At 41.6% G+C, this 12,920-nt stretch overlaps 1 protein-coding gene across 1 annotated transcript in view; it reads left to right on the top strand.

The window, feature by feature from the left end:
• The window catches only part of GUCY2F (guanylate cyclase 2F, retinal), a 112,479-nt gene extending 100,510 nt beyond the window's left edge, over nt 1-11,969 (top strand). Inside the window, exons 17-20 of the mRNA XM_030934485.1 lie at nt 2,398-2,492; nt 8,421-8,509; nt 8,602-8,690; nt 11,876-11,969. Of these exons, the coding sequence (XP_030790345.1) occupies nt 2,398-2,492; nt 8,421-8,509; nt 8,602-8,689 (272 nt within the window). The 3' untranslated portion in view covers nt 8,690; nt 11,876-11,969. The remainder of the gene's footprint in view (nt 1-2,397; nt 2,493-8,420; nt 8,510-8,601; nt 8,691-11,875) is intronic.
• The last annotated feature ends 951 nt before the right edge of the window (nt 11,970-12,920 follow it).

Below are 12,920 nucleotides of genomic sequence, written 5' to 3'. Positions count from 1 at the left end.
AATGCAGATTTGGCACAATATTCTGGACTGATGTAAGCTTGTAGAAGGCTGAAGTCATATTCTGGTCTGAACCAGGGAAAACTCCACACATTTCACATTGGAAATACAAAGTTGAGACCAGAAATTGAATTTTGAGATTTAGACAGCTCCTTACCCAGTGATCAGCTAGGAAGAAGAAAATGGAGTGAATCACCCACAGCAGGAGTTTATTAAGCACTGACTGTGCAAGGAAGTTATTGTGAAGCATACAAAGAAGTATACACACATGCTCTCTGTGCTAAAGGAGCTGGTTAATGTGCTTTTCTAAAAGCTAATGACTATGACCCAAGTATGACATTAAGCTCCACAACTGAATGGAGATCTGTAGAGAGGTAGCCTCTCCTCACATTGGATATGAAATCAGGACATGTCACACATCTATTAATAAAAACATTATTTCATCAATATCTCCTTTGTGCTCAGTTGAAACCACTGAGATTCTGGAATGGAAGTGACTCGTGACCCAGTCCTGGAGTGATTCTCCTTACCATACAAGTGGATGGTCGTTGGTATGAGCTATCTCTCTTTTAAGCTGTGTGTTCCCTACTATCAAGATTACTGAAAGGTTCTCTGAAGACCAGATGCTTGTGGGATGCACACATAGGACTGGCTAGGAATATACTGGCTGGGCATGTATATTTTAGGAATAGGACAACCTTTTTTGAATAAGGGCTTTGGGTGATCATGAGTTAATGAGGAAGATACAAACAAACAACAGTACTGAGCTATCAAGAGAAAGAAAGACGGCCGGGCGCGGTGGCTCAAGCCTGTAATCCCAGCACTTTGGGAGGCCGAGACGGGCGGATCACGAGGTCAGGAGATCAAGACCATCCTGGCTAACACGGTGAAACCCCGTCTCTACTAAAAAATACAAAAAACTAGCCGGGTGAGGTGGCGGGCGCCTGTGGTCCCAGCTACTGGGAGGCTGAGGCAGGAGAATGGCGTGAACCCGGGAGGCGGAGCTTGCAGTGAGCTGAGAACCGGCCACTGCACTCCAGCCCGGGCCACAGAGCGAGACTCCGTCTCAAAAAAAAAAAAAAAAAAAAAAAAAAAAAAAAAGAGAAAGAAAGACATTGTGAGTATACGCAGCAGAAAATCCTTGCAGGTCTCTCAAGCCATGCCTTCCTACTCAGGTTGTAATCAGCTTTTTTTTTTATTTTTAAATGATTTTCTCAAGCATGTGTGAAAACTAGCCTTGGACTTTTATTTAAGACTCAACCTCAACAAGGTCTTGCTTCATGGGGTGACAGTTTTTAGAAATGTCAAGGATCTTACCTGAGTGAACAAGTGATTATTCTTCATCAAATAATTACTCTTAGGTTCTAAATAAAATTTTAATGTGGCAGTTCCCCATGTAAATCTCTTATCCCAGATTGAGATCATTGGTTGGAAAATAGTACATTCATGTGTAGACACAGCTAGGTGCCCCCACCCAAAGGTCAGCTATAAATGTACAGTCTTCACAAAATATTTGTTGAAAGAGTTCTTGGCATATTTCTCATTGATGTTTTATTTTTCAGTATAGCAATGTTGAGAGATAGTTGTAAGAATGCATATGAAAAAGACATCCTTTTGCCTCTTAAGATATGTAAAGCATGAGAGTTCAGCCATAGTAGCAGCCTGTGAAAGAAGCTGCTGAAGTCAAACTTTCTTCAAATGACGCCACGTTTCAGCTGAGAGCACAGTAGATGCTGGTTTCTCCATCTCAACCTTTGAGTTAAATTAACACCTTTCTATTGCATGGCCTTTCATTTGAGATAGTGTCTAGGAGGCTGATAGGTGCTACAACTAATGCCTTATTTGGACCTGGTGAGGAAGGCCATCACTCCCTCTCCACCTCTTGTGAAACCCTAAGTAAAACTCTCTCAGGACGTTGCTAATGGTCCAGTCCATTTACAAGTGAAGACATTTATTACGTTGATATTTTCTCATTAATTTTACCAATGAGAAAGGAGCTCCAGGCCGGGCGCGGTGGCTCAAGCCTGTAATCCCAGCACTTTGGGAGGCCCGCGGTGGCTCAAGCCTGTAATCCCAGCACTTTGGGCGAATCACAAGGTCAGGAGATCAAAACCATCGTGGCTAACACGGTGAAACCCCGTCTCTACTAAAATACAAAAAAATTAGCCGGGCGAGGTGGCGGGCGCCTGTAGTCCCAGCTACTCGGGAGGCTGAGGCAGGAGAATGGCGTGAACCCGGGAGGCGGAGCTTGCAGTGAGCTGAGATCCGGCCACTGCACTCCAGCCTGGGGGCAGAGCGAGACTCTGTCTCAAACAAACAAACAAAAAAAAAAAAAAAAAAAAAAAAAAAAAAAAAAAAAAAAAGAAAGGAGCTCAAATCATGTCTCTCCTTCTTTTGCAGCTTATCGCATTCATGTCAGTCTCAGCACTGTTACAATTCTTCAAAATCTGAGTGAGGGCTATGAAATGGAGCTTCGAGGAAGAACAGAGCTCAAGGTATAGTGTCTTTTTGTTTTTTGAGCCAGACTATTTGGATACACCTGCTTCTGGAGAGGTCATGGTCTCCTAAAAGAGTTTACCTGGGAGTCTGATACTCAGAGCTATCACTTGGGCAGAATCTTCAGCCCCATTTGGGGTTCCCAAAAGATGGCTCCATTTTGCCTCAATTTTCTTCTCTTTAAAATATGGCTACAGTGGGGAGGAGTATTGAGATTTTTTCTGCGTTTTTCAGACTGTAAGTTGTATCTTTCTGTCTTAAAGAACTGCACAGAATTTGGCTTTCCAATGAGCTGCACTATTATTTACATTTTCTAACCTGCATTTGTTCACTCTTTGGCAGTGCCAGCCATTGTTCAATAAGCCACAGTATTTGTTAGTTTGGATTTTCTATTCACTTTCTCAGCGGCCAACCTTCCTGGGTGAAAGGCACCCATTGGCACACTATTTGCAGAGAGATGTTTTCTTTCCCTAAGAAACCAGGAGGAACAAAGTCAGTTTCTATGAAAGAGGAACATTTTGTAACTCCTTTTTCCCTGTTAGAGTTATCGCTTGACCTGAGATATAGGATTACAATAATTTTAGTTTTCTCTTTTTTGCCATTTCCACTACATTCTATTTATCTATTTCTGAATGACCCAAAGACCACCGGTTGACCCAGTTGTAAGAGACCTCAGTGATATAACAATCTAACTCCCTCATTTTCAGATGAAGAACCAAGGTCCAGAGAGGTGAAGTAGTTTGAGCAGGGTCACACCGTCAACTGATAGCAGAATCAGGTCAAGACTCAGGAAGCCTGACTTCCTTTTTAGCGACCTTTCCATGACATCAGGCTCCATGAAGATGATTTTCTCAGTGATTATTTTTGGGCAAAGCAAGAGCAGGGCACTAAGTGATGCACAATTAGCTTCTGACTTTGGCATTCCTTTTCTACATGGTGGCAAGTTACATGTAGCTAGATTTTAGACGTTAAAATTTGGAAGGTCTAATTCTAGTTGATAACTTCCTCCTATGGCGAGTCCTAGTTTTTTCCTTCCAATAGGTCATTAGTATCTTCCAGTAGGTTGGATGAGTCACTTACAAGGGGACAGAGGTTCCTTTCCCACCTCTTGCAGAGAACTCAGACAGTGAAATGATGGGGACAGGGATATTACTTGGGCAGCAAATCTAACTGTCCAAAGCTTTTGTGATCCTTCTATACATTATGTCATATTTCAACAGAGGAGTAGAAATGCAGCTTGGTTTCCTGAAGACCTTTTCCTCTGCATTGCTGGGCAGAGATCCCTCATTTAAAAACTGAGGAGTTGCCACTTTTGAAACTGAAAAACGAAAATGCATCCCTGTCCCCATGGTTTTTATTGTCCCACAAATTCAGTTCAGGAGCACTCACATCTTTGGGTGTTTCAAGTACAAAATCAGGACTTAACTTCAAAAGGGTCCTTTGCAGCTTCATGGTTTCCTCAACCCCAGGGAATTTGGGAACATTTTGTAGCAGGTTGGAAGAGGAGCCTTTCCCTGATGCCACATTGGGCCTGGGTTATTGTGTCAGGGTCCTTATGAGGAGGAGAGATTAAGAGGGAAGAGAAGAGGGAGCCTCAGAGGAAAGGAAGGGACAATGAGAACAAGGAAGAGGAGAGGAAGTAAGGCCCAAGGAAAGGTCAGGAGAGGCAGAGGGATCCTTTCTGTGTCTGTACCCTCTACCTCCCCACCAGAAACAGGTGTCGTACATTGCATCATAGGGGCTGGGGGGCATGGGGTTTCTGGTCCACCAGGGACATGCAATATACCCCCAATAAGACCATGTCACCAGCACACTTCAGAAATTCTGATTCAACATTTTCACTCCTCATCCACTCTGTGCTACTAGAAGCAAGAGTTGTTCTAGTACATGGGGCAGAAATATCACATTTGATGGTGAGCCCGGTGTGATTTCAAAGTTGATGGCTAGAAATGTCTTTTCCTTCCAACTGACTGATGTTTGAAATTCCTCCATTAAAGCCTTTTCTCTTGGGCTCAAGGTTTGTATCCAGTAAGAACATTCTTCCCCCCACCCCATCTCCTCCACTAGGTTGATGACACTTTATGTTTCATCCCCTTAGTGGAATCAAAAACATGGATTAATTGGGTGAGAGAGGAGAACATAGGGCAGTTGAGTAATTGGCTGGGTTGAGGTTACAAAGAAAGAGAACAAAGTGAGGAAGCTGCAGTAGCTTGGGGGAGGACTCATTTAGAGATGAGAAGCTCGGCCTCTTGTGCCCACTGCCCATTGCCCACTTCAACCCCCTCTTCTATACTGGCAACAAATTATCAATGCCTAGCTGGCCAGTTCTGCTTTTTCAATATTTCTCTCCTGATGGGCTAGTGATAAGTCACTGTATTACCTCTTCTCGTACATGAGTCCTGTTTCAGTCACTGTTTTTCTGACAAGTGTGGAGCTCCTTGCTGAGATTTTTGTATATATCTAGGCTTATCAGCTGTATTTATCAGAAGCTTTTACGTAGAGTTACATTCTGAGGAGACTTTCTCAAATGATTGCTCTTCCGCCAGTTTATGTTGTTGTTGTCAGAGGTGGACACTTTATAAATACTTTGTAATTTTTTATCGTAAACTGACAATTAATAATTGTGTATTTTTATGGGGTACAAAGTGATGTTATGATTTAGTAATACAATGTGGAATAATTCAATCAAACCAGTTAACATATCCATCACCTCGAATACTTAACATTTCTTTTGTGGTAGCAGCATTTGAAATGCATTTGCTTAGTGATTTTGAAATGTACAACATTATTAACTATATTCACTATGATATGCAATAGAGCTGAAAAAAATCACACATATTCCTCCTGTCTATCTGAACAGATTTTGTGTTCTTACACCATCATCTCTTAATTTCACCCACCTTTGGCTTCTGTAACCCCCATTCTACTCTCTGCTTCTATTAGTTCAATTGTTTTAGATTCCACATATAAATGAGAACATGCAGTATTTGCCTTTCTGTGCCTGGCCTATTTCACTTAGCAAACATTCTTCAATTCCATTCATGTTGTCACAAGTGATAGAATTTCTTTCTTTTTAAAGGATGAAAAGTATTCCATTGTGTGTATACGCTACTTTTTTATCCATTCATCTGTTGATAAACAGGTTGATTCCATAACTTGGCTATTGTGCCTAGTGCTGCAATGAACATGGGAGTGCAGATATCTTTTTGACAAACTAATGCCAATATTTTGAGTAGAATTGCTAGATCATATGGTAATTTTACTTTAACTTTTTGGAGAAATCTTCATGCTGTTTTCTATAATGGCTGTACTAATTTACATTCTAGAGGTGGGCACTTTCTGAACTTATCTTTGAATTCTGGGGTTAAACAGTATTTGGTTCTCAGGTTCCTAAGTATTAGTGTTTGTTTTATTTTCCCCAATCTTTTCTACTCGTACCCCAACCCCTAGCGTACACACACAAGCAGTCATGTGTGCATATAAGCACACACATGCACACACACCAGCAACTGAATTAAGAAATGGTGAGATTGTATTGACAGATCCATGAAGGTCAGAAAGTTTTGCCTCAAATTCTTGCCCCATAACTGACTTAATGTCTGACATCAGACAAGTAATTTCACCCTCTCTCCGTGCTTTCATTTGTCCACATTGAGGCCTCATCTGACTTGTGGTTATCAGGAAGCTCATTAATCTCACAAGCTTCAAATTTCCCAATAGTTGCTTTTTGGCCTCTAGATCTGCCTTTTGACTCCAGTGTGTTGGAGAAGTTTTGTGGTATGGAAGGAAGAGCATTTAAAATTTGGTGTCTAGGAGATGGGTTCAAGTCCCAGTTGTGCCTATTTATTGACAAGTCATTTAATCTCCAGGAACCTCAGTGTCCCCATTCGCAGAATGGGATTAATAATTAACCTATATTCTAGATTTTTGTGAGGATTAAGTAAGATTGGAGATAACCAAAATGTCTCAGAAGCATCATGCTAAAGTAAGATGCTATTATTTGGGGGATCTCTAGGATTGCTTAGGGATTGATATTGGGTCAAAGAGTTTGCTTCAGGCTTTAGTTGTTGCCATACTTGTTTTCTCTCTTTTTTTCCCTTTAGCAAAATTGTGGAAGTCAGGTAGGTAAACAGAGAACTAGGATTCTAAGAATTCTTTTGGATGGGCTCCAAAACCTCAGAGGGCCCCTGGAGCTCCCCTGCATACTCTGATTTGGAAGCTTGCCTGAGTCCATAACACTTCCATCCTCTTTTGCAACCATTAGTTTTGGCATCCCAGTGTGTCCTAAGACCCACCCAAATCTTTGGACAATTCTGGCATCTACAAAGCTCCTTGGAGATTGGCGTGCTGTCCTGATAGCCTGTAGATCTCAAGACAAACAGTCAAATATGGCTGAGGGTGGGGGACTCTTGAGTTTGAACTTTAATAGTATGTTTTTCCAGAATAAGATCCAATGGCACCTTGAGTATTCCAAGTGCACAAGGGCTGAGAGTTTCAATTAATGAAACAGTCTGATTATTTACTGGGCAACTGTCTGTATAAGACACTACACTAGGTACCGTGTAAAAAGAAAAAGCTTTGGAAGCAGAAGAGTTGGGCTTAATGTGTTTAGGGCCTAAAACATGGCCTAATGGTTGTGTTTAACCATACTGTGAGCTCCTTAAGGATGGAGCCATCTCTGTATTTCCAGCCCTAGTACAGAAGGAGTGGAATAAATGAAAGAATGAGTGAAGGAATATATTTTCAAGTTGTTTACCTCTTCTGAAAACAGAGTAGGCTCAAGTAGTCCAATTATTTGAACTGTTTGAGACTTAGGGAGAGTCTAATGCCAGTTAATGGAGGTTGGACTACAGTGGTATGCTCTTTCTACTTGCCTCATAGAAGGCTTGTTCAAGCCTTGAATCAAATATTTGCAAAATACTTTGAGATTCTCCAATTAAATGTGCTAATTATTATGGTCGTTGTCATTATTGTTAAGGGATAAATATATGTGATGTAAAATAGGAAACAGTGGATTTGATATTTAAAGGGGGCAAATCTAATTGGAATTTCTAAGTTAAACAATTCAGAACTGCTCCAAATGAGAGCTGCTGAGAGTGGGACCATATTTCAGATTAATGAGTTGGAAACACATCCCATTACTTTCCTCAGTCTTGGTAAACACATTTTTTTCTTATGGATTAGAGGAAATGAGAGAACAGATGAAAGGAGGAGAGAGAAGCACATTGAGAGGAAAGTTTACTGGAAAGAGAGGAAGGCAGAACAGAGGCAGAAAATTTGACTCCTCTGAGGTCATCACTCAGGCCCTGGGGTGACTAGCTTGAGTGTCCACTCCTTTTCTCTTTTCAGACCTGTGGTTCTTGACAACCAACTAACTGAGCTATAAATGGAGGCCAACTTGGGGTCTTGCCCTACCTGTGAGAGTCCCTTGGCTGGAAGAAAAGAACACTGCACAAATGTAGACCTCTCAAAATAGCCAGGATAATTTAGGCTTAAAATTTAACAGCCTGTTTTCTATTTCTACTCTCTTTTTGGGTTTGGTGAGAGCCATTTAATGAGAGGGTAAGGAGGTAGGTAGAATCTGAATATATGTACCCTAGATACAGAAGACAATGGCTTGCCTAATGCCAAAAGATCAGGGCACAAATGATATACAAAATCTTCAACTGGGCATCCAGACATTTGGTTGCTGTGAAGCCAAACATCCACACATTCCCAATGATGAAGCTATACGGTGGCGTGAGACAAAGCATCTGGATGACAGCTTGATATGGTGTTCACTTTTCATCTGGCTGCTCTGGCTCAGCCCCGTAGGGAGGAAGACTTCAGGGAGTGGTGAGGCAATTTCTGAGCCAACCTGAATGCTTGTATCTTTTTGGAATATTGATTATAACATGCTTAAGATTTTTCATGTTTTCTATAATAAGGGCAAAGGCACAGAGGAGACCTTCTGGCTGATTGGGAAAAAAGGCTTCACGAAGCCCCTTCCTGTGCCCCCACCAGTGGACAAAGATGGGTAAGTGGAGTTCACATTTAATTGGAGTCTTCCTATGCCATACTCTGCCACACTTTCTTCACTACCTATTTGATGTCTCCCCTGCCCTGCAGGCAAGTGGGCCATGGCCTACAACCAGTGGAAATTGCAGCCTTCCAAAGAAGAAAAGCAGAAAGGCAGTTGGTGAGAAACAAGCCATAAGGTAATGGCCAGGAGGAAAACAGAACACAGCAGCTTGCCAAATTTTCAAATCTGGGGCTTCCCTTGGCATGCATGCCAGTGTCAGCCTACACTCTGTTGGTATAGTGTGATGGAGCTGGCGAATTTCCACGCTCTAATAAAATGGGTGAAAACCTTGTTGTGGGGAGGCCTGCTGCAGGGTGAACTGCACCTGAGGGAAGTTGTCTGCCCTGGCCCAAGAGAGACTCTTGCCTCTTGCCCTGACAACACATTTGAATGCTAACAAAGCTGGCCTTGCTATCCAGTTATCAGGTAGGTACACCTGTCTCTTTTATTATTGAGCACCTGGGCCACATGGTGAGCCACATCAGATCTTTAGAGACTTACATCTGTCTAGGCAATAGTAATAGGACTACCTGCTGTTCCTGGGATCTGTTGGCAAGACCACCTTGGAGGGGATGTTTATGTCATTTCCTCCGGAGGCACTGCCTGATCCCTTTCACGGCTGGCCTTGCCAAGCAAAATAAGACTGGCTACTCTTTAACTGCCTGGCTTGTATTCAGGACAATTTCTCCCATCCTTCCTCCCCTACTAGGATGGTACAATTCTGAAGCAGCAACAACCACCTAATTATCAGGAATTCTCTCCACATATTTATCCATATTTATCTCTGAGGAATCCATTGTGTTCTTTGTCCCTTCTCAGTATCTGTTATCTTCTTTATCGTGTTTGCTTTTTGTTTTTTTCTTTTTTTAAATCTTGCTTTCTTATTCTCTCTTCCATGGAAACTTTGACCCTGAAACACTTCGCTCCCTCCACATATCCTTGGAAATCACAAGATTCTAAGGTAAACATTAAGACATCTCCACATACTCCTGCTCCCTTGTTCTCTAACCTGTCCCAGAATAATCACAATTCTAGCAGCAACTACTAAAGGCATCCACATATTTTCATATTCTCCTACTGACCTCTGATGACTTTGTTGATTCTTTGTGACTGTTTCTGTCCTAAGGAAACCCCAATACATCTTCACTTCTGCAACAATAACAGGTACCCTGAACTAGTTGTAAACATTTATGCATTACAAAGGCTTCTGTATTGAGTGTGTGGCTCTTCTGCAGCCTCCTGCATCACCCTCTGACTCCCTGACACCTGGGGCCAGGATTTGTTCTACAGTCTTCCAATTTCCAGAAACATTCTTTCCTTTGAGTAGGGAAACACAGGAACAACCTCTGACACAGACAGACACACACACAGATCCAGACACATACTCTCTAGCCTCTCTCTCTCTCTCTTTTCCTCCCTCTCTCCCTCTCCCCCTCTCCCGCTCTCCTCTCTCTCTCCTCTCTCTCTCTCTCTTTCTCTTCAGGAAAGTGTTTGGAAGCTCTTGAAGGATTTATCCCTTTGGAAGGGTAGTGTGGCATTGGAGGCACTGTACAAGAACCCATCCATTCCTAAGAATGTGTTGGAGTTTGCAGCACAAAATACTGCAACTCACCATCATTGGCTGTGTGCTTGGTAGTGCTTTCCTGACATACAGATGAATGTTGCTTAGGTCATTTGTAAATTCACTCATCTGGAACCCCTTGACAAAGGGCCAGCTTCTGTGTACTGTAGATATATGGAACAGATTGAAGCCATTGGGTCAAGAGAGGATTCCACTTCTGGTCCTGGCCTCATTAACACATGTACTTCAATCAGCCTGTTAACTGACCACATGGCCTTGGTGGCCTATACAAATCACAAAAGTCCCCAAGAAGTACACCCCTGACAAATTTCAGAAGGCTTGTCCTAAATCCAAGCATGCCTATGTTGCTGTTACTTGCTAACACTGCCTATTCCAAAATATTTCCAACTTTCTATGAATTTACAAGCTGACACTTACTGGGATAGACCCAGCTCACAAAAGACCTATGACACCTATGAATGCCACTGACTTGCTGCCACCATCGTAAGAGATGTTGAGGAAAAACTTGAAACCTTTAAGAGAGCCCCGTGAGGTTGGACAGGAAGGATGAAAAACTGCTATGAAAGGGGGCACAGCTTTGGTGAAGTGATTATAGGGGCTGCCTCTCAAGCAGGGCCCTACCTGATAACTCTTACCTTGTGTCCCCAAATATCCACTACTTCTCAAACCTGGTTTTTGTATCATCTGGTTACTCTCCATAACATTTCACCAACTGGGGTTAATTTTGGGCTGATAAGCCCCCTCTTTTAATCATAGATGTGCTTTTTTGAGGGTGAGAAGCAATTAATCACCCATATCATAATGAAGGTGAACTGAGCTAACTGTTCAGTAGCATTTGGCAGTTTTATTTTGATTAGGACAAGGAGAAATGGCGAAGTTGGCAGTTTTGAAGAATAGAGGGTCACACTGGCAGACTTGGGATAACACAAAAGCAGTGGATCCCTGGGAAATAGGAAAAGGGTGAAAGTAAGTATGAAGATGGAAAAGTTAGCTTAGATTCCACCTCTTTTAAGCCTTTTGAGTCTTTATTGGACTCACTGAATAGAGAGAAAGCACATTTTCCTTCTGCTATCAGGACCCAGGACCCCCACGAGAGCTTTAATACAACTCTGCTCCATGTGGGTTAAATCAGCCTTTGTGGACTGGCTAGAAACCTGACCACCACACACACAGCACTGTTACTATGGAGGAAGCCATTCCAAGTTCCAAATCATCGACTTATAAATGTGTAGAACATACCTCATTAGTAAGTTGAGACCACCTGTATATTAACATGCCATCTTTTTTTGTGAAATTTGTAAAACCCTTGTAAATAGCAATGTCTAATCATGCAAATCTGACACATGTAATAATGTTTATTTGTTTAACAATCCAGGAAAGTTGAGCAATTTGCAAACTGTTTATGGAATATAATAGTGGCGTAGGGCTTGGAATCATTCATACTGAAATCCTGTGAAAGGCCTAGGATATATAAGGTATGCTTACTGTTTTGGCCTAGGATATATAAGGTATGCTTACTGTTTTGGCCTAGGATATATAAGGTATGCTTACTGTTTTGGCCTGGGATATATAAGGTATGCTTACTGTTTTGGCCTAGGATATATAAGGTATGCTTACTGTTTTGGCCTGGGATATATAAGGTATGCTTACTGTTTTGGCCTAGGATATATAAGGTATGCTTACTGTTTTGGCCTGGGATATATAAGGTATGGTTACTGTTTTTTCTTTCTCTCGCCCAGGGGCAAAGGGCTCCAAGATTTGAATCTTCTCTCGGTGAGGCAATGGAAAAGCTCACTTCAGTTCAACAAATTGTTCTGCTTGGGCAAGAAATTAGTGAATGACTACACCTCTGAGGATGACCTAATTCTGGCGTGAGCAGGACACTGGGAAGTATTTTTAAAAGTTTCGCTCAGTACCCAGCTATCACTAGCAAGGCTGTATGAATGTAAACTGCAATAGATGTGAACCTTATTGAAGAGTAGAGAGCCACCTCCAAGTTTAGTCATTCCAAAGTAGCAGGCCCAACTTGGATGAAGATGAGAAGCTCTCTATTTTCACAGAAAAAATGTAGGAGGCACTATGTTTTCTTTTTCATTTCGTTTTAATCTCTAGAAAGTATTTAATGAACATAATTTATAACTCAGATACTATAAGATTAGTGCCAGGAAAAAAAAAAAAAAAAAACCTTCAGCAAACATACATCTGAATCCCAGTCTATTGTGACCTCAATTGGCTGGAATGCGTAAGGAAGAAGGAGGGAGAAGAGTCTGGTTAATTGTGTTGTTTGGATAACTGAAGGCTAAGAAGTTTCTTTGTTTCCTTATTGCTCATTTTTCAAAATCTTTCCCAAACTGTCACGGTCTCTTTTCCTAAGTTAGGCAACATAATTGGATTGTCCTTGCTAGATGAGTATTTCATTGGGACTCAGGGTAGTATTCTAAACATGACAGAATAAACGTAAGATATATTGTCAGGGTAAAATATATAAAAATCATGGATTGAACTGAGCGATTCCCTTAAAGTTTTGTACTTTCCCTCCCTTTTCCTGCCCACCCTGCCTTTCAACCCTCTACCCCTTCTCCTAAAATAAATCCCTTTGAACATTTGTTTTTACTTTATGCTTTTAGTTTTCCAGATTCCACTTTCAAGGGGTTATTGGCAGTGGCTTGCCGCAGTCACGTGGACCCAAGCAATAAGGCTTAAGTCTCAGGCATGTTTAAAATAGTTAAGCAAGCTTTTCCTCTCGTTTATTATATTAAAAAAATCTCTTTATTAAAACAACTG

Source organism: Rhinopithecus roxellana, chromosome 7 (assembly GCF_007565055.1).
Source record: "Rhinopithecus roxellana isolate Shanxi Qingling chromosome 7, ASM756505v1, whole genome shotgun sequence".
Classification (NCBI taxonomy): Eukaryota; Metazoa; Chordata; class Mammalia; order Primates; family Cercopithecidae; genus Rhinopithecus; species Rhinopithecus roxellana.
The sequence above is the reverse complement of the archived record's forward strand: the minus strand, read 5'-3'. Positions and strand labels throughout refer to the sequence as shown.